The sequence below is a fragment of the Hippopotamus amphibius genome, chromosome 4, assembly GCF_030028045.1.
Source record: "Hippopotamus amphibius kiboko isolate mHipAmp2 chromosome 4, mHipAmp2.hap2, whole genome shotgun sequence".
NCBI classification, from domain to species: Eukaryota; Metazoa; Chordata; class Mammalia; order Artiodactyla; family Hippopotamidae; genus Hippopotamus; species Hippopotamus amphibius.
Window position 1 is genome coordinate 163,767,904 of NC_080189.1, and position 20,618 is coordinate 163,788,521.

General features: G+C 41.9%; 1 protein-coding gene across 6 annotated transcripts in view; it reads left to right on the forward strand.

Moving 5' to 3' along the window:
• NRXN3 (neurexin 3) overlaps positions 1-20,618 on the forward strand; it is a 1,504,067-nt gene that overhangs the window by 370,144 nt on the left and 1,113,305 nt on the right. For 4 of the 6 annotated variants that reach the window (XM_057731261.1, XM_057731262.1, XM_057731259.1 and 1 more), the window contains 2 exons: positions 10,760-11,061; positions 16,846-17,007. In XM_057731261.1, the coding sequence (XP_057587244.1) occupies positions 10,760-11,061; positions 16,846-17,007 (464 nt within the window). Of the gene's footprint in view, positions 1-10,759; positions 11,062-16,845; positions 17,008-20,618 lie in introns of those variants that run through there. The other 2 variants (XM_057731263.1, XM_057731264.1) reach the window with 2 other exon arrangements.

Sequence of the window (20,618 nt, forward strand, 5' to 3'; positions counted from 1 at the left end):
TATTCTGGGCTGAATGAAGGAAATATTTGGTAAAAATCTTTAATACCTTATACTACCTGTTGATCACCCAAGTGAAGCTTGGCAGTCTCTCAATATTCTTTCCTCTTTTTGGACCAGGAACCATTTGAACTCTTGAAATGTCTGTAGGAAGTTTCACATATCTCCAAATTATCTTGTTTTCTTTGGATACTTAAAGGTGGAGAGTTTCGCCAACATAATCATTTAGATGTAGATTTATTGAGGTAAGAGGTACATTAGGTCACCTTCCAAGCTTTCTTCTAATGCTCCGGTGATCATTTATTATGGAAGAGTTTTTACTTGTTTTCATCTTGGATGAAAAGAGAAATTTTACAGAAATAAATATTTTAAAAGTCCATATGGGTTTAAAAATCCACGTGTTGCTTCTAAATGTTTTAATATCTTTTATAAAATATTTTATCTGCTATAAAAAAACCTTTATAACATTTATATTCCTTTCTGAACAGTATGTGTGGAGACAGTGAGTATTTAATTTAGGTAGCAGTTTAGGGTCAGTGTGTGTGCCACTGTAAAAAAAAAATATTTCAGGTGATCTACTTCCTGCTCCAGGATTGCTGTGGATATATTTCATTATTATTAATTTTGTTTTTATCAGAATTACAGGCTTCCATCCTTTCCTCTCCTGCTTTGTGTTTATAGTAATTTTTTTTTGTCCTTATTAACTGTAGAGTATAGTCTCACAATGAGGTATTAGCTACTCCAGTATGATTGCCTTAGTTGTTGTGTAACTTTGATAAAAGATGCTGGTTGAAAAAAATAAACATGCAGATTATTCTTTCTGGACTGAGTCATAAGTAAAAGGTTATATAGGTTTGTGGATGTGTGTATTTTCTATAATTTTTTATTCAAAAACGTCAAAACTCAATCTAAAACTTATCTTCAGGAAGGTGACCCTGGTTAAATTCTCACCATTCTAATCACCCATATCCTTAGTGTAGCTTCAAGAAATGTGTCACAAACTGTGGCACAAAGCTGACTTTAAAATTAATATAATTGTGGGACTTCCCTGGTGGCGCAGTGGTGAAGAATCCACCTGCCAATGCAGGGGACATGGGTTCAATCCCTGCTCCTAGAAGATCCCACGTGCCACGGAGCAACTAAGTGTGTGAGCCACAGCTACTGAGCCCGTGAGCCACAACTACTGAGCCCGTGAGCCACAACTACTGAAGCCTGTGCACCTAGAGCCCGGCTCCGCAACAAGAGAAGCCACAATGAGAAGCCTGAGCACCGCAACAAAGAGTAGCCCCTGCTCGCCATGACTAGAGAAAGCCTGCACAGCACAGCAACGAAGACCCAAAGCAGCCAATAAAAAAAAAATTAATTTTAAAAAATTTAAAAAAATTGACATAATTGATATATTTACTTAAAATTGACCTCATGTAGTTTCAGAGATGTCTATTATTTTTCCAATCAGAGTGAAAGCAGTCCAAAGACTGGTGGTCTGAGGTGACAGCTGACAACCATAACATTCTGAATTAATTGAGGAACAGACACAAGACTCAACTAGCAGTCAGGTCAAGAATCCAAATATCAGTTCTATCGTTGATAGAGCTGGGTTAGAGAATTTGGCTTGGATCTGCAGTCCTACTGGGCTTGCTGGTACTCTTCCCCTGAATTAAATTCAGCTGCTCAGCCATAGGCAGGAGAGCTAGAAAACCACAGGCCTTCTTTTCTTTTTTTTTTTTTAGAACTACAATCTGTCATACATAGTGAAGTAAGTCAGAAAGAGAAGGACAAATATTGTATGCTAACTCACATATACGGAATCTAAAAATGGTACTGGTGAACTCAGTGACAAGAACAAGGAAGCAGATACAGAGAATGGACTGGAGAACTCGAGGTATGGGAGGGGGCGGGGGGTGAAGGGGAAACTGAGACGAAGCGAGAGAGTAGCACAGACATATATATACTACCAACTGTAAAATAGTCAGTGGGAAGTTGTTGTATAACAAAGGGAGTCCAACTCGAGGATGGAAGATGCCTTAGAGGACTGGGGCAGGGAGGGTGGGGGGGACTCGAGGGGGGGGCATCAAGGAAGGGAGGGAATATGGGGATATGTGTATAAAAACAGTTGATTGAACCTGGTGTACCCCCCCAAAAAAAATAAATAAATAAAATAAATAAATAAATAAATAAATAAATAAATAAATAAATAAAAAGCTCTTTATTGGAATATAATTGCTTTATACTGTTGTGCCAGTTTTTGCTGTGCAACAAAGTGAATCAGCTGTATTTATACATATATCCCCACATCCCCTCCCTCCCACTACTCCTTCCCACTCTCCCTCTCCCAGCCCTCTAAGGCATCACCCATCATCAAGTTGATCTCCCTGTGTTATGCAGCAGCTTCCCACTAGCTATCTATTGTACATTTGGTAGTGTATATATGTCAATGCTACTCTCTCACTTCATCCCAGTTTCTCCTTTGCCCCCCACCCCATGTCCTCAAGTCCGTTTTCTATATCTGCATCTTTATTCTTGCCCTGTCACTGGGTTCATCAGTACCATTCTTTTAGATTCCATATATGTGAGTTAGCATACGGTATTTGGTTTTCTCTTTCTGGCTGACTTTGCTCTGTATGACAGACTCTAGGCCTTCTAATGTAGGGGCAGAGTCTGTCTACTCTGATAGGTTTCACTGCCTGGGGGAGCTGGAGGAGAACTCACAATCCTTGGAGGAAGGGCAGAGCTGAAAGAGAGAGAAAGGCAAGTCATATGGAAACCGTGACCACCTAATTAAGGAATATGGACCTATGAGCGTCAGACCCTTTTCTGTTTCCCAGCAGATAAATTACTTCTCTCAATGGAGGAGGTGAGTGAGAATGAGTAAAGGAGAGAAGGTCAAAGTGTTATTCCGAACGACTCCGTTCTGGAGAGCGGGGAGGAAATGCTTTCATGAAGCCTTGGGCACAGGGAAATGGAGTTTCCTCTACAAGATAGAGTGCACCATTTGTGTTCAATAATTGTCTGATTGACTGACCCACAATTAAAATGAAAAGCTGGTAGTAAAAGAAGCATAATTACAGTTTGACTCACATAGATCTGGTGGTTATGGGAAATAAAGTGTATAGCATATGACATAAATTATTATAAGTAGGCAGACAGGCAGATGCAGCACAGTTGTCTCGGGCCAGGGCTTCTTAGCAATCTCCATTCTACCTTGGAGATGTCTCCCGCATTCCTCTTTCCCTCTCTAGCCATTAGTCCACCCACTGGACCCCATGTTACAAAACACTCACAAGCTGAAGTCCTCCTCTGCTGGTTCTCCATCCCCAGTGCCCCAAGAATCTGCCACATAAGGCTCCAACCTGCACCTTGAGCCTCACGTCTGCTACTCTAGCCACACTGAACTTCTCACCATCCCCTGGACACCCTGTGCTTTTCTAATGATCACATCAGTGAATACGTTGCTTTTTTAAACTAGAACGTCATCCCTCCTTTTGTATGGTGAACTCTTACTCATACTTCAAGACCCGGCTTAAGTTTGACCTCCTATATGGACCGTTCCCTAACACCCAGGGTCAGTTATTTCTTCTTCTGTGTGCCCATATCACCTAATAAACATTTACTACACTTGTAGTCACTTGTTTATATGTGCATTGTCAACGACAGCAACAGCTAACGTGTCTGTGGCTGGGAACTGGGTCAGGAACTTTATCTGATTCGTGTCCCACAGTGAATCTATGAAATATGCACTCTGGTTATTCTCATTCTATAGATTAGGAAACTAGTGATTAGAGAAGGTAAGTAATAAGGTAAGGTTCCATAGAGTTCGGTAAGTTTCAGAGCTGGATGTCAAACCCACGTCTCTCCCATTCAAAGCCTTGTTATTAAATTCCATATCATCAAGTTCACAGTCCCACTATACTCTGAGCTACAGGAGGGTGCCCTGTTTAATGTGAGTACATGTCAGGATTTGGCGCTTAGTAGGCAGTTGGGGTTTTTTAGATTTATAATTTCTCTTCTTTAGTAAAATGTCATCTAATTATTCCTACTCATAGTGTTCCTGGGTGGCTCAAGTGCATTCAACACTGGACACATCGCCTGGTGCATAGTAGGTACCTGGAAATACTTATTCCTTAAATGCATGAACAGAAAATTTAACTTTTATTGTAATACAATTGAGAGCAATGCAGTCTTCAGGATACCATTAGCTTTCTAGTGATTTCAGTGAAGCATGATTTTCCAGGCCATTCTTTTGTGGTCTCGAGGCAGCTTCCCTCACCAGGATGCTGGCTGTTTATTTTCCAAGTGACAACTTGATTTACTATTTTCCTTCTCATCACTTTCAGGAAGCATCTGCAAGCTAGTGAGTGACCCAGGCAGTGTGGAAAAGTCCATTTATTTCTCTGCTGCATCTTTCCTACAGAGTCTGAGGATAAGGGTTGGAAATGGCCTCAGGAGGTCAGATTTCCTGTGTGTTTTCTTTTGTAGTGCAGGATTGCTCATAAGGACACAATTCACTGTCTGCTGGTACACTCTGCTTTTAAAATACCTATATGATGGGATGTGGCAGGTAAAGGATTCATTGTTTGTCCTTGGGGGATGGCTCTGTCATTTGATCTATTCAAATGCTTTGTTTGGCCCTAAAATTCATTGTAAGGGACATGGGACAGGAAGAAGCAAGAATGTAGTCACTTGTGCAGTGTTTTTCCTTTCTTAATCAGTGTGTTCCTCCCCTAATTCTAGCAGAAAATGTCCTTAGGTGATGTACAGTAGAATTCCCTCTAGTAAAATGATTTCTGCTTTTCCCTCATTTTTACAAATAATCTCACAGCCCAACAGCTGACTTGGGTGTCTACCCATAGCTTGTAAGAAGCCTTTAGAAGTGGAAGTTGGTGTTCAGGATGTTGGATTCTTAGCAGGTTGCATGGAAAGAAAACAGAGTTATGCAAACTCACATTTGCCTTCATTTGTTCCTTTGCCAGCAAACGACCTGAATTGGTGTCTAAGCTCAAGACGACTTTCAGAATTGAGTGGATATGCAGCCTCCGTAGGAATGAGTAGAACAACTGTGGAATTGTGGCCTTCTCAAAAAGTTTATTTCTGCTTTGTGTACCCCCTGCCTTGGGCTTGTGCTTCTTCCATTATCATCAGGGCTTCTTTGCCTGCATAGAATTGGGTAATATGTTAGTTGACAACTTAAGAACCTGAAACCTCTCACTGCAGCTGCACCACCAGAGGAGGGATAGTGCTGTCCCTGCTGAATTTGTGGATCAGAGGAAGGGAGTCAGCAGGCCAGCCCCAGGACCTCCGGACATCCCTTTGTCTGGCAGGGAGGGCAGCAGTAGCTTGTGTTTTTGTGCCTCATTAGCTCCAGGGTGGACCAGGCCTGGATGGCCAGCCAGGGTTATCTTTGCATCAGTGCAGACTAAAGTACCACACTGCTGTGGAGGCCAGTTGAAGGACAAAGGATTCAAAGATGAGAACAGTTTTGCCTCTGTCTCTGGGGTGCGTCCTCAGAAAGCTGGCTTCCGCTCCCTTTCTAGAGTACAGCAGGTGTTCTGCTCAGGACCAGTGCTTACAGTCACTCCAGAGGGGTTGGCATTTTAATAGGCTCTCCTCAGTGATATCTAAAAATTCCATTTCTAAGACTCTCTCTCTGAAGAGGATGAAGAGTGTAATCTCAGTTTGACTTTTTCCAACCTGCTACTAGGGACTTTTGGAGTAGAGGCGGCCCCACTCCCCGATCCCCTGCTTGGGCTCCTGTTGCCTGAGTGGGCTCTTACCCATCATCATCAGTGGTGTCTCCTTTTGACACATGGACATTCATGCAGTTGCAGGACATCAGATACAGGGTCCTAGGCATCTAGTCCTCTGAGAATTTGAGTTCCTGGCAAGGGGGTGGTGTGATGTGGTGGCAAAAACAATGGAATGAGAATCAGGGGACTAAGGTTTTGGAATTGGCCTAAATGCTTCCAAGCACCTTGGATAACCTATGTCAACTGTGTGTCCCTTCTTCCTTACCTTGGTGTAATCGTAGCAAAGTGACCTCACAGAGTGTTGAGGGAATTCAAACAGTGATTAAGAAAGCGTTTGGAAATATCTGATATTTAAAAAACTGTGACTAGAATCCTGCTTTACCCATTCCTGACCTGTTCTCACCTGAGCCCTTTCATGCCTAATGATATGTCTTTGTCCTCAATTTTTACCTCTGGCCCTTGGTTTTCCATGGCTACATTTGGATCTTAAGTATCCAAACTCTGGCTTCCTCCCATGGTCTCTGGTTTTTCAGGTTCTGTGCCTCTCCGTTCCTTAAGTTGTTTCTTCTAGGTACTTTTGCTTCCATTCTTGCCCAGGGATGTGCAAACCTCACTCAGTTATATCAACATTCAGGTTGAACCAGTTTCAGGCATCCCTTGGAAAAGTAGTTCAAATGTGTTCTCTTAACTGGGCTCTCTGCCTTCAGCTCTCATTTCTTCCCAGTTCACTCTCAACCCAACAGAAGTTGGGTTGCATAATGTTATATTTTAAAAATACAAATCGGACCCTCCATCCTCTCAGTAAAATTAGGCAATGGTTCCTCAGAACCATCAGGATATGATCCAAATTTCTTGATCTCACAGCCTAAGACACCAAGCTGTCAGGAACCACAGAACCTAATTCAACAGTGATATGCATTTCTTCATACTTCTTAGGTTGCATAGTATAACAAATATACAGAATATTTTAATCTCTTTTGGAATTTCTCAGAGAAATAGAGTTATAATTATATAAATCAGTAGTTGAATGATTTTTTGGGAGAGAGTGGAAAATAGAACTGAGTAAATGCTTGTTAATGCTATGTATATATCAGCACTTGGACTAACAAGCCATTTGAAAGATCAGTGCTTTATGTCTTATACAAACTGATTGAAAACCTCCAGTTATACTTATTTCGATTGCATCTAGTATTTAATCAATTGGACACTTACAAATAATGGAGAAATGATTTTTTGTCATATAGGGTTGAGCTCTGCTTTTCATGCAGTGAGAGTAACATTTTTATTTTAACAATTATGCAATTGATTGTAAACTTTGGGGTGATATAATCTAAGTGAATCTAAATAGTCCCTTAGCCATGCCAGCGCCTACCCTCTTTCCAAGCTGTAGCTTTATGCTAAGCTGTTGTGTACTGTGTTACATAATCCCCTGCATTCATTTTCTGTACCTGTTTAGCCTGAATACATTCAAGGTTGACTGCATTGTCTCTTCAACTTCCTTCTCGGTGTAGACACTCAGTATAGTAAACAGATTTGGGGCAGTATTACGTTTTTCACATGGAGAGTTTGGAGAATTGAATGTGCTTAGAAATGTGCTTGTCACTATGTGGTTTTGCACCTTTTAGTTACATTCACTATCAACTTAGTATGCTTTTCAAGGTGATAAGAAAATACTTGAGCTTTAGCCACTGGAAGGAAATTAAGAAAGATTGGGATCTTAGGAGAAAAATGTCAGTTGTGAGAGTATACAGTGGAACAGTTTCTTCCAGGTCCTCACTCCATCTCCTTGCAGGCCCCTTATTTGCTCTTTTAAAAACTTGGTCGTGCACTGCCAATGCCTCTCCTTCCTGTAACAATCAGGAGGAAAGTGTCCCATGAATTAAAAATGGTATGATTTTGCTTATCTAGAATACGCTTCAGAAAGTATTTTTCAATGGTCTCTTGTTTGTTGACATGTGAAGGAGATACCCAGCATCTGGGGTAACGCTGCTCTTGGTAGCCTTCTCCAGTCCAGAGAAAGGGTAAACTGGGAAAATTCATCATTGAGTGAAGAGACTGGGAAGGCTGTGAACTGTTGCAGCAGTTTTCATTAGATATTTGCAAAGGAATGCTCTCTCAAGGCTACACAAAATCTTCACTGATGAACTTGCATGGGTATTAGCATTAATATGTATGTGATTTACATAGACTTTTTTTTTCTCACGTTGGTTTTATTTCTTATTTATTTACTGTGATAGCCTCTTAATGATGTCATTTTTCTTCTATGGCATTCCACATAAAATGAGTTCTTTTATTTTAAACACACCGATTCCAGGGTGAGGGAAAGGGAAACATTGAATAAGTGATTTACATGAGGTAGGAGGAATAGGTCTCTGGCTCAGTTTATTCAAGGTTTGGAATGATTTGTAACTCAGTACATGGCTCAGTGGAAGCATTCATGCCCTTTGAGAAGCAGAGTAGGAGCATGTGGTATATCCAGAATGATGCGCAAAAGGAAAGGTAACTGATATTTAGAGAAAAGTCTCGAGGCAGTAGAAGTCCAGAGTAGGACTAACTGTCTGGTCTTGGGCAACCCACTTATTCTTAGTCATCAGTTTCTTCCTTAATAAAATAAGGGTGTTAAATCAGGCAGTCTCTAAAATCCCTCATAGCTCTAAAATTTATTGCTTTGACAGACTCCTTGGTCTAATTATATGAAAAATATTAAGCACCACATAGCACATTAAATAATATCCTGGTGCCTTGCTGTTCTCTGTCAGGCCTTCCCCCTTTGAAGGGTACTCAATGATTAATTGAGGCTTCTTTTCGAGGCACTTCTTGCCTTTCTCATTTATCTCAGTTCACTGGGCACACAAGGTGTAACTTAAATGTTTATAGAAGACACCCACTAATATACCATGTGGGATGCCAAGGACAGGCCTAGTAGTTGGCTGTGTGTACACTAGCATTGTTAGGAAAAGAGCTTAGTGGTGATAACTGCATTTGATTTGCCATCTTCTGCTCTAAATCAGGGTCACCTCCAGTCTACTGAACAAGAGCTTGTTCAGTTGAATTTTAACACCATTTCTTCAGAAAAGAGGGGAGAGAACACGAAAATAGGGCACTAGGGGACTGGATGGATGGGCCCATTTCAAATATGCTGATAGTGCCAGATTTCTGCTCTGTGATTTTAGGGGGAATAATTTTGGTGAAATGCATCTGGCATGGGTTACAAGCTGAGTAGTACTCGCTACTTACATGTGTAAGCAACACTGGTCATCTAGAGGTGGGCAAGTCCCTTTTGCTTAGACCAGTGTGTATGTGCACAGAAATGTGCAGGTGTGCACACATCCTTGAGGCCCTCTGGAAGATACAGGACACAATCTCTTCTAACTCTCTGGAGTGTGAAGTTAGGGTTCATGTTTTAATGATGTTGTGATGCTACAATGAATTTAATAGTATATATTGGGTGGTCATCTCTTTACGTTGCAAGAGTGACTCCTTTACCTCATGATGAGAAAATGTTTATTTGATTTTGCTTAAGGAACCTACCAAGAGCTGTGGTGGTTGATAAGGACATGCATTAAGGTGAACTAGCTTTGGTTAACAGGGCTGAAATGTAGGTTTAGAAGGGAAAAGAGAATTCCCTTCCCCTTACTTTAAAGGGAAACTGCATATCTAAACTTGTGTTGCTGCTCATTTCCTTTTGTTGAGGAGGTGCTTTTGACCAACCCTGATATGAAGTAGGCCACTCTACGTGAAGCTGCCTGACAAGAGGACAGATGGAGGTGTACATGCTGAGTGTCCAAGTTATAAATCAAATCCACAAATAATTAAATAAAATACATTCTGTCCTCTTACCTTGGAAAAATAGGCCTTTGACACTATCTGGTTAAGTCAGGTTCACATTTAGAGTTTTTGGATTCCTGGGAGTTCTGCATTGGGAAATATCAGCCCAGAGAGAGCCAGCCCCGCTGGTCCTCAGCCTGTGGCCCTTCCCCCTCCTCTGCCCACCTTCTGCTCCATCCTATATCACAGGGGTCTGGTATAAGTGCACATAGATGCTGTGACCCACATGGCCAAGCTCTGTCCAAACCTGTGCAAACAGTCACCCAGGTCTAGCCCTCAGACCTTGGGGTATGCACACTGATTGCATGATTTGCCTTCAGAAAATGGATCCAGGGAAGAGGCCTGTACAAGCCCTGGAAACAGACTTGGGGCTCTTTGGGTAGGGAATTACAAGACCCCAGTGTCTAGAATATGGTCTTGAAAGAGTGTATGAGTCCCAATGGAATGCCATGTTGGTTCTGTGGACCAACAGAGGAGATGTTGGTTGCATAGGATGGTCTGACCAGGCCATCTCAGACAGAGACTTCCAGGGCAGAGGTCCCTTTGAATCTATGGGAGGTATTGCTGTCTTATCAAAGCATATTACCAAATTCCATTCTGTTCCCTTTTCCTCATTTGCTCGCTCATTTCCTCAGGTCCAACCTCCTATTTGAAAACCCAGTCACGTTCCATTGGGCACAGGACTCTACAATGGAAACCAAAGTTAGCTGGGTTATTGATGGACGGAAATTAGAGCAAAATCTTTCCGGGTAATTGATTTTTAGTTATTGGTCAATAAAAGGTACCTAGAGCTAAAGAACCCTTCATCAGAACAGTTAATTATCCATTCTAAACCAGCTCTTCTACAAGCATTTAAAAGCCAATACTGACGCAAAAGCAACGTAAGCCTCACTTTACCATTTTGCATGAAATTTCCCTTTAGGTTTTTCTCTGAGAAAATTTGAAGGCAGCAAGCTTTCCTGCACCATCGTGGTCTACCCTTGTGTGGACGTATAACTTCTCTACAATTATCTTCTCTGCTAGTTTCCCTTGGCACTTAGATATAAGCCTTACGGAAGAGTTGGAAGGAATATTGTGCTGGTATCAGGACCTTGGCAGGGGCAGTGCCCTGTGTGTCTGTATTGGTATTTGCACAGACCCGGCTCATGCCAGTCAAGTGTTGACTGCTCTTCCCTTTTCTTCCCCTGCAGCTCGAGAGGAGAATGTGGCCACTTTCCGAGGCTCCGAGTACCTGTGCTACGACCTGTCTCAGAACCCGATCCAGAGCAGCAGTGATGAAATCACCCTGTCCTTTAAGACCTGGCAGCGGAACGGGCTCATCCTGCACACGGGCAAGTCGGCTGACTATGTCAACCTGGCTCTGAAGGATGGCGCGGTCTCCTTGGTCATTAACCTGGGGTCCGGGGCCTTTGAGGCCATTGTGGAGCCAGTGAATGGAAAATTCAATGACAACGCCTGGCACGATGTCAAAGTGACACGCAACCTCCGGCAGGTAATGGCTGAGGGGAGAGAGTGCCCGGAGGCTCCTCGTAGGTGGCTGGGGAGGAAGTCTGTGAAGAAGGTGATGGGTTAGGTTACATGGAGAGGGGTAGAGATACCATATGGGTTTGGATTTGTCCGAGTCAAACTTTCTCTCAGCCTTTACAATTTCACAAGGATAATTATTAAAATATGTTTCTTCTCTTACTTCAATTCTCCATTTGTGCTTATTATTTAAGAAAAAGATTCAGTTGTATAGATAATAAAAGTTATAAATACTTCCCTTTTATTCCACTTTCCTTTTTATCATTTTCTTGATTACGTTTGAATCTTTATTATTGTTAAATTCAGTTAGGGACAGCATTTTGTGTCTGCAGCGTGGTAGATTGTCCTCATTCTCTGAATCTACGCTTTTCTTTTTAATTAAGTTAGCCATTGCCATGATGCCATAATGTTAATTCCTTCCAGAAAAAGTCTTTCTTTTCCTCTTCCTTTTACTTTACTGACCCCTCCCCCGCTTTTATGCTTTTGGTTGTGTTAACCTCTGGCTTTGGAGTGAATTAGCTGGAATCTTTCTGAATTCCTTTGTTTCTCTGTTCCTTGGTGCTGTGGTACTACTTTATTGCCCCTGTCTCCACCTCCGAGACTCTTCAGTTGACTGGGAGGCCTGGAAAGTGGAAGGACCCACAGTAAAAAGTCAGCTTTGGAGCAGCCTCTCCTGGTTCTGTACGTGCTTGGGAACACCCGTGGCTTGCCAATTCTGAGCGGGCAACTCCGTCAGGTGACGACCCTCTCAGGAAGCCTTAGCCCAGTGAAGTTGTTTTCTGTTTCATAACTGATAATAATGATAGCAATAACGACAATAATAATACCTCACCAGCCCACATCAGGAAAAAATTTAAAACACTTCCTGTAAAAATCAAGGTCTGTGCGAAGACTGCCTTTTCCAACTTCCGTTTTCACTAGGTTTTTCTACTGGTGAGTTTGTCATTAAACCCAGTTGGAGAGCATTCATCCTTTATTAACCAGAAAGCATTATGTAAATTTCCAGAAGGTGCTTATAAAATTTTCTTCTGTACTTTGATGGATTTAATACCTTCTAATATAAACAGGAATGCATGAGAACTGACATGTGTTTGCACATGTTTTCTGTTTGATGAAAGTGTAACTCCTTAATCTTGCTAAATAAATGGAGAAGGCCTACCCACATCAGAAACATACAATATTCGAAATACCCATTTCCACACTTAAGCATGTCAAGGAAGCCCCCTGGTTGGAGATTCTATTCTGTCTGGGTGAAGTTGCCAAATCATAAGAGTTAGAATCTCCAGTCATCGTAATATGCAAGATGAAACATTTTTGAATCACCATTCTATGTTTTTCCCGCAAGGCCAAAGAGTCCTATTGTTAATGTTTTCTTTCACCATTCCCCACCGGTACTTACAGGAGAGACCCTCTCAAACTGTCACGAGAGCCCAGCTCCGATCTCCATTTGCTAACATGTAAGGGCTTGAAATGCTTGCATGGCAGAGGCTAGACCAAAAAGTAAAATATGACCTTTTGTCGATTTTGACTGGCAGGTGCGCAGTAATAGCCTTCTGGCATTAGTCAGCGGAGGGGTGTTTCCATGTGCTGGGAAGCAGCAGCCGGTTGTGGTTCTCACCAGCCAGTGTGTTTCTTTCCCTCTCTCCCACCCCACATGCTTCCTTGCCGTTCTAGAACGATTACCATTAGCCAGAAAAGGCTCACTTTCACTTCTACTAAAAACACTTTTCTAAAATAGAGTGGGGCCCTAATTCAGTCCTTTACACTGAAACGGGGACAAATCAAACTGTAATTCCTGTGTTGGTTGTGCTGTTTTAGTCTGAACAAGCAGAGGAAGGCAATGCTGGAGGGTTTCTCTTCCAAGTTCTGAGACTCGACTCCCCTCTGTGCCCTTGGGCACGCCGTTTAACCTTTCCACACCACAGTTTCCATGTGTGAGATGGTGATTTCAGTCCTCCCCAGCCAGGTGTGGTGGCTAAATATGCAAAGCACCTTATGTTCCAGAAGGATTATGAGCTCATCCATGGTCTGGGTGCTAGACTCACTGCGACATGGACATGATTTACAGACCAAGGATTCTGTCAGAAGGTGACTGCCTCTGTCTGTCCCCAAGGATGTAGCTAAGTAGAGCTCTCAAGACAAGGCTACTGAGGCCCTAGAGTGTTGGGGACATTTCTTGGCAGAGGGAGTATGAATCTCATAGAGAGAGTGCACCTAAAATTGGACCTCATTGAAATTGGACTGAATTTTGCATCCAAATGCAATTTACTGAAAGGGGAAAAATCTCAGAAAAGCAAAGTTGATTTTGCAAATACAAACCTTTCAACCATGAGTCATCTAAGATTATTATTTTTCCCATGTATGACATCATTTTGAGTTCCCTAGGACACCTTTGAAGGGCTGGGAAGCCCTTGTCTATTTCAATTAAACTGTAAATCACTTCATAAGAAGCTGATGGCAGTCTCACCTACTTTTTTGGTGAGGTTGAATGGCTTCTGTGGTAAAGATTCATCTGAGGAAAGCCTACTTGGGGTTTCCTTACCAAAGGGAGCAGAACTTTTCCCCTTTCTTCCTTCTTGGTCATCTACTTGTGGTTCTGCTTTTGGGCCAAGTTAGAGCCAAGGTCAAGTACTTTGCTGGGGGTTCTGATTAATGGAGGGAATGTGGATTATCTGTTCTAAACTATAACCAGGACCAGCACCAAGGTAGTGAAGAGTTTTGTGGGTTTTTTTGGTTTTGGTTATTTTGGTCCATGACCTTGCCTGAGTCCAAGGTCATGGCCGCCACAGGAACTACTTTATCTCTACATGCCACTTTAGTCAAACCACAAACACAAAACTGGGATTACCCATCTTCCAGCCTTCCAGCCTCCCAGCTCAGGGTGTGTTGGCAATTTAGCATTTGAAAACAAGGAAGAAGAGACTTATTGTAGGGCTTCTCTAATCACATTTAACCTGCCCGTCCTCTCTGCTATCCATGCAAGAAATTGCTTAAAAGCTTGGAAAGCATTCTTAAAGAGGAATGAGGGGAGAGTGATTCCAACAGGAGGCATTCTGGTAAAGTAAGCAAAATAATAACGTTATTGGCTAATGAAGAAGACTCCAACTATTTCAACGCAGTCTAACGACACTGTTATTATAACTTGAGAGAACAGGAAGGAGGAGAAAGTTACTCTCCTGCCACACAAATCCACACAAAATCAAGAGGGTGGTAGATCTTTAAATTGCCTGTGGAAAGCCAGAGTAAGCTACATATGTAGCTTTCCTATGCTGGATGTGACCTGCAAACAGTTTAAGTTCTTTTTGTTCTAGGGGAAAATCCTGATCGTCCATGCGTGTAAGTCAGAGTAAAAAAAAAAAAAAAACCAAAGTATTGGTATTTCAGCTCTCTCTATTTATCTACATGTGGAATGATAAACTCTGGGGGCCTTTTCTTTCAGGACAGATGGATTGTGTATGTGCTAGAGGGTGGGAAGGGAGCGGGGCTGGTGTTCATTCAGAAGAGCTCTTGGAAAGTAAGTATGATGCTAATTCCGACTGGGGTGAGGTCTGGTCTGAGTGGTATTTGGGAGAAACGGGGAGCTGCAAGGACAAGGTGGACTGCAGCTCCTTTCCTGGCTGTGCCCTGGGTGCCGAGGTTTTCCATAGAGTCCTGGTCTCATTGTCTTTCCCCACTCTCTTTTTCTGTGTCGGGTGCCTTTTTTTTGAAAAACTAACACAAGATCATTCATGCAATGTGTCATTTTACTAACCGACTAATGTACTAACACCCTAACGACTCATCTTTGTTTTTAGTTTTTTTAATTAACAATCGTTCTGTTCACAATTTTTAATTTCCTTTCTTCCCCCTTTTCCGCAAAGCACTCAGGCATCGGACACGCTATGGTAAACAAACTACATTGTCTGGTAGATATCATTCTTATTGTCTCTTTTTTTGGGTTTGCCGTGTGTTGCCCCCCTTTTCCTCCCCAAACCCCCCTTTATCCTCTTTAGACTTGTTTCTTCTTTTAAAATTTTTTGTTGAATTAAATACAAGCCTTTCTTTTTCTTTAAGAAGAAAATGAAGGGGATGCACCTGTCCTGACAATATTTGGATGAGTTCGGGACAGTTTTCTTTTCTCCACTTTGTAAATTTTTTTTCCCTAAAGAATGTTTTTAAAGGAATCTTCTTTGTTTAGCTAAATTCGTTTTGTTTTGTTTTCTTATTTTGCAACTTCCAAGTTACAGGCTAGGGACAACAGAGATTTCTATTGAGGACTTTCTTCTCTCAGTGTCTTCCTATCCCTCACTCTTCCTCCTTTCTTTTCCCCCTCTCCCCACTCCTGAATCCTTTTTTTTTTTCTTTCCCTTTTGTGTGGCCACGGCTGCCACAGGCGATCTGGGGAGGAAAGTACTCTACTTCCTGTATTCTTCCTTTCCCTTCTTTCACCTTACTTCCCACCTTGGCCAAAGGGAGCTCGGCCAATTGTGTTCTCCGTACAAACTCTGCATGGCATGTTCCTGTCTTGTGAATTTCCCCACTGGCATCAGAATCTGTTCCCTCATCTTCCTGCTCATTACTAACAACCTACCAGTCATCAACTCCACTCCACGTTCTTCCTCTCTCTCTCTCTGGTTTTTCTTTTGTTGTTGTTGTTTTTTTTTGTCTCCACTCTTCTTCACTCTCCTCTCATCCTTCATGTGTTTTGGGGTTGGGTTTGGACTTTTTCTTTTCTTTTTTGTTAGTAAGGGAGGTGGCAGGCAGGGGAAAGACTATCCTCCAGTTTTGAGTGTGTTTCTTTTTTCGCTTCCATCTTGTTTTTCAGTTGGTTTAGTGCATGTAAGTGTGAGGTGGATTTTGATTCTTTCCTTTAGTTCTCCGCAACCTTGTCCCGCTTCCCTCCCTTTTCTTCTTCTGCCTTCTCTCTTGGCTCCAATAATTTACGCATGGGTGTGTCAGCATATGGTGTGTGCATGCTTCGAGGCCCCATCTTTCCTCTGTGCCCTTTGCACCTTTCATGGATGTTGGGTGTACGGGTGCTATTTCTTTCCTGTGGGCGTTGATATTATTTTGGCTATTAGGCCTCATCATTCCTTTCTTTTTGTTAGCATTGCCTTTTTGGTTTGGGTCATTTCTTCTCTGGGTGGTGGTGATAGTAGACACGGGGGGACAGGGGTTGGTGTCCTGGGTAGTCTTTGGCACGTATCACCCATGACTCATCAAAATCATGACCCTTTTCCTTCCCTCCCTGAATGCATGTTTGTCAGCGTGGTGTGAGCCCAAAAAGAAACAAATAAAAAAAGAAAAAGAAAAGAAAAAAGAGAAAAACCATCAACAACCAAAGACCAACCCCCTAACAAACCCCATCGTCTGATGTCTCCTTTGCTGTTTTTCACAACCACTTTAAATTGCAATCATTCAAAAATAAACGATCATTTTACCCATGAACTGAGACAAGTGATGTCGTCTGAGGATAGTTCCATTTTCTAGCCTGACCAAGTGAAGAGAGCAGTGGGTAGAGCGAGTTGCTCTGCTTGGCGGTTCTGAAAAACTCCCCAGGGAGTCTGCAGGGGAAATGCAGGAGGCTTGGGCCACAAGGAGGCAGACCAGAAAATGGAACTTGGCTGCACATAACCAAAATCAAACCAAATTAGAAAGAATACCTCACCCAAATCTTAATGAAAGTGATGCCACAGGTAGGGGGAGCCCCCGGATTTTGATAGAACTCTAAGGTCATTGTTGGGATTTTTTTTCCCCTGTGTCCCTCCACCAGGTGACAATCTCTGTGGATGGCATCCTTACCACGACGGGCTACACTCAAGAGGACTACACCATGCTGGGCTCGGATGACTTCTTCTACGTGGGAGGAAGCCCAAGTACTGCCGACTTGCCAGGCTCACCGGTCAGCAACAACTTCATGGGTTGCCTTAAAGAGGTAAGTTTCACCTATTCTATTTAATGCACTGACTGTCTAAGAACAAATGAAATGTCCAGTTTGATGACTGGATCTGTCCTCTCATCTATTCTATGAGGCCATAGGTTGTAGCATATGGGCTTGAAAGTGGAGGCCCTAGGTTTTGATCCCAGCTTAAGTTGGTTGGAGGACCTTGGGTTTGCGGCTTAAGTACCCTGTGTTTCTGTTTCCTCATCTAACTAATGAGGAACCTGAACCCACAGGTAGCTGTGCTTTATACATCAAATGAAATAACTCAGAAGAAAGGGCTTTGAAATCACAAGGAACTAGACCTGTGTAAAGTTTGATTTTGTCTTTTTGACTTGGCAAGTGGGGAAGCCATAACTGAAAGGGGCCCAATTTGTGGTTGTCTTGTCTAAAACATAACATATGTATTATTTTACCTCTGCTAAGCTTGGTATCCCCAAGAGTCTCATTATTTGAGATGAAGGAAAATTCTGAGAATGTAATATTAAGGCCCAGAGACTGGTTTTTCCTTTTTTTTCCCTTCTTCCCTGGGAGCTGGCAGCTGTGAGAAAGCAGTGGGGCTTTGCCATTACTCATTCATTACTATTGTAGCTGATGTGTCGAGACCTCTGCGTAAGAGCAGAAGGAGCTTCAGTCAAGTGTAAGTTCAATCTCTAAGGTCAATTGTTGAGGCAAAAAGAATCAGGCTTGATTTGCTGGAGTTCTTTGGGCGCACAGTGCCATCAGAGCGGTGCACTGCACTTTGTTGTTTAATCTAAGCTAAGCTTGATTGCCTAAGATATCTATACCATTTCCCTGGGGAAATTCCTTGAGAAGCTAACAGCGTTCTTTCTTGTAGATAAAGATCTCTTGTGACATGTTATGAGCCTCCTCTCAGGGCACATGTTTTATTCTTATTATGGTTATTTGAAATTCGTTGCACGTCAGTTACATACGCGATGGCATCATCGCACGTGCATTCACTCAGGTCACTCAGCTGTGAGCCGTGTCTAGACAGGAGTTCCATCTGTTATGCCTGGTGTAGAGCAGGTACATAGTAAGTATTTATTGAATGGATACATTTATCAAATAATCATTGAGTACCTTTTTTTGTGCTGTAACTAAACTTAATGGCTATTTGCAAACTATGGTCTCCATGTTTGAAGGCTTTGTAATCTGAGAAGAGAGATGAGATCTGTAAGGGGGCAATTTTAGCTCAGGACACTGTGTTTGGTGCCACAGATGAAATGCTCTAATTGAGCAGAGGAAACATACATTTTCAGTGGGAGTCAGCATTGGAGAAGAATTGATATCTGAGCTGGGCCTTGCTGCAAAAAACCATGTGTGCATTGAGAGGAGGGAGTAGGAAGGAGAGATCTGATAAAGGAGGGAAAAATCCAATTATAGCTTTGTATTGTTCTTGGTCTGAAGGTCAAATGGCAGAAGAGAACTCAGAAAGTGTTTGCCTCTCTCTGCTGGACATTGCCTAGGCTTCTGCTGGCCACAGGGATTCCACAGGTCATTCCTGATAGAATTGCAGTAGACATAGCACACTTCTTCCCTGGGATTTACTCCCATTTGGGTAGAATAAAGGTATAAACTACTCAGTGTCTAATGAACCCTGAAAGATTCTTAAACACTGTTAAATCACACTACATTGGAATTGCACTCTCATCAGAAATAGATAAGAAGATTCTGTTTTCACGTTCATGGCTCAGAAATGAATGGGGCATTGATTGCTGTGGAGAGTGCATCTATTTTTGTAGTGAAGCAGCTCTGATCCTGGAGTTTCTTCTGGACAGGATGTAGGGGTGGCCTCTAGGACTAATTTTCCTCTGCACGCAATTATGTTGAACCATCTCTCAATTATCTATTTTGAGACAAAGGAGCAATTCCCCAACTATCAATCAGGAAGGATGCCCCTGAATATTTTGAAACAAGCCTCATAAAAACATGACGATATCTCTGATGATTTTGTCCACGCAGAGCCTAAAGTAAGTAAAATCTATACACACACACACACACACACACACACACACACACACACACACACACACGAGTCCAGGTAGAGAGCAGACAGCTTCAAAAGTCTGTAAAGAATGGGACTTAATAGCTTGAAAATTAGGGACAGTTCTGAAAACCAGTGTCAGTGACAGAAATAGCAGTATTAATAATAAAAATATACACATATCTTAGCTAGCAGCTAAGCAGAATTTAAATCCAGATCAAGTTAGAAGAAAGAAAGTCCAAAAGAGTGAAGGAAATGGTAGCAAAACTGGAACTTAATATAAACTTTTGCACCATCTTTCCTTTACATGTATAGTATGGTCTTTCTAAGGGACTTGGGAGGCCTTCTCATTTGTCTGAGTGTTTTAAACTGATAACTTTGAGTTTAATGAAATGCTGGCATATTCTTTGTTTCCATTTAATCATTACAATTCACTTTCTGTGGGCAAGTCTAGGAAATTCTTCTCTTGTTTTTGGCATTTCTCTTTGAGAATTTAGTAAACAGCAAAAGCTTCCAGCTATGTTGGGAAGCTTCCAGCTACTTTGCTGCTTAATAAATCCCACTTACCTCCTTAGAACAGTCTGCAATTATTTTACAATTTCTTCTTCCCTTCCCTATCTCTTTCTTCCTTTTTCTGTCATCTCTGCCCATTTGTGGCTCTAAGTTGCCTTAAGCTGAGCTGGTTGCTTTCATGTGTCATTTTTTTAAAAAATAGGGACATGGTGAAGACCGTATGAGATTTTTCTTCCAGATCATTGATACTTTGTGTTTGGCACAAAATAGTTTTTATCTTTGGAACTACAGTTACTTCACACCTGAAAGTTAAGTTCCGGCTGCACTCTTGCGTCAAAGTGATTGTGGATTTCACCTGTGTGCACAGTTCCTAACTTGATACCAGGGTAAAAGCGTGACAAAAAGGGTCCACGTTATCATCCAATTATTGAAGTACTCTGCCTGCCCTAATTATCAATTCAAGATTTGTGTCCACTCAAACATCACAAAATCTACACCTTGTTCCTCTTCGTGTTTTTGTGTTTTAACATGTCTGTCTTATTTTTGTTCTTCTTGTGTCCCCAGCTCCTGGAATGGTTCTAGTGGGCTCTCAATAAATATTTGCCAAATGAAATCACATGTTTGTAAGTTTAAAAAAATAGCTTTTAGGTAAATGCTCTTAGGCGCTGTTGACCATGTGACTTTCTTGGGATCATTAAAGAACATCCTAACATGGCAATAGCTGATCTTTTAGGAACCTCCCTGCTGTCTGATATGAGAGAAATATTACATAAAAAGGCCCAGCAAGACTAAAAGAAATGGGTTGGGACCCCCTCTGGGAAGAACTGGATTGAAAAGGCTTTGAGGTGACATCATAGTATAAACAAAAAGAATACTAGGTTTATAATTGTAAAACCTGATAGGGAGCACCAGCTTTCTTACTGGTTATATGGCCTGGAATAAGCCACTGATCTTATTTGAGCCTCAGTTTCCTAACCCATAACATGGAGATAATGAGACCTCTGTTGTGTGCTTAAGAACAAATAAAATAACACACATAAAAGTGAAACCATACATAAATATACAGTGATGTTTTGCTATAATAATTATGATTAAGGATTATGTA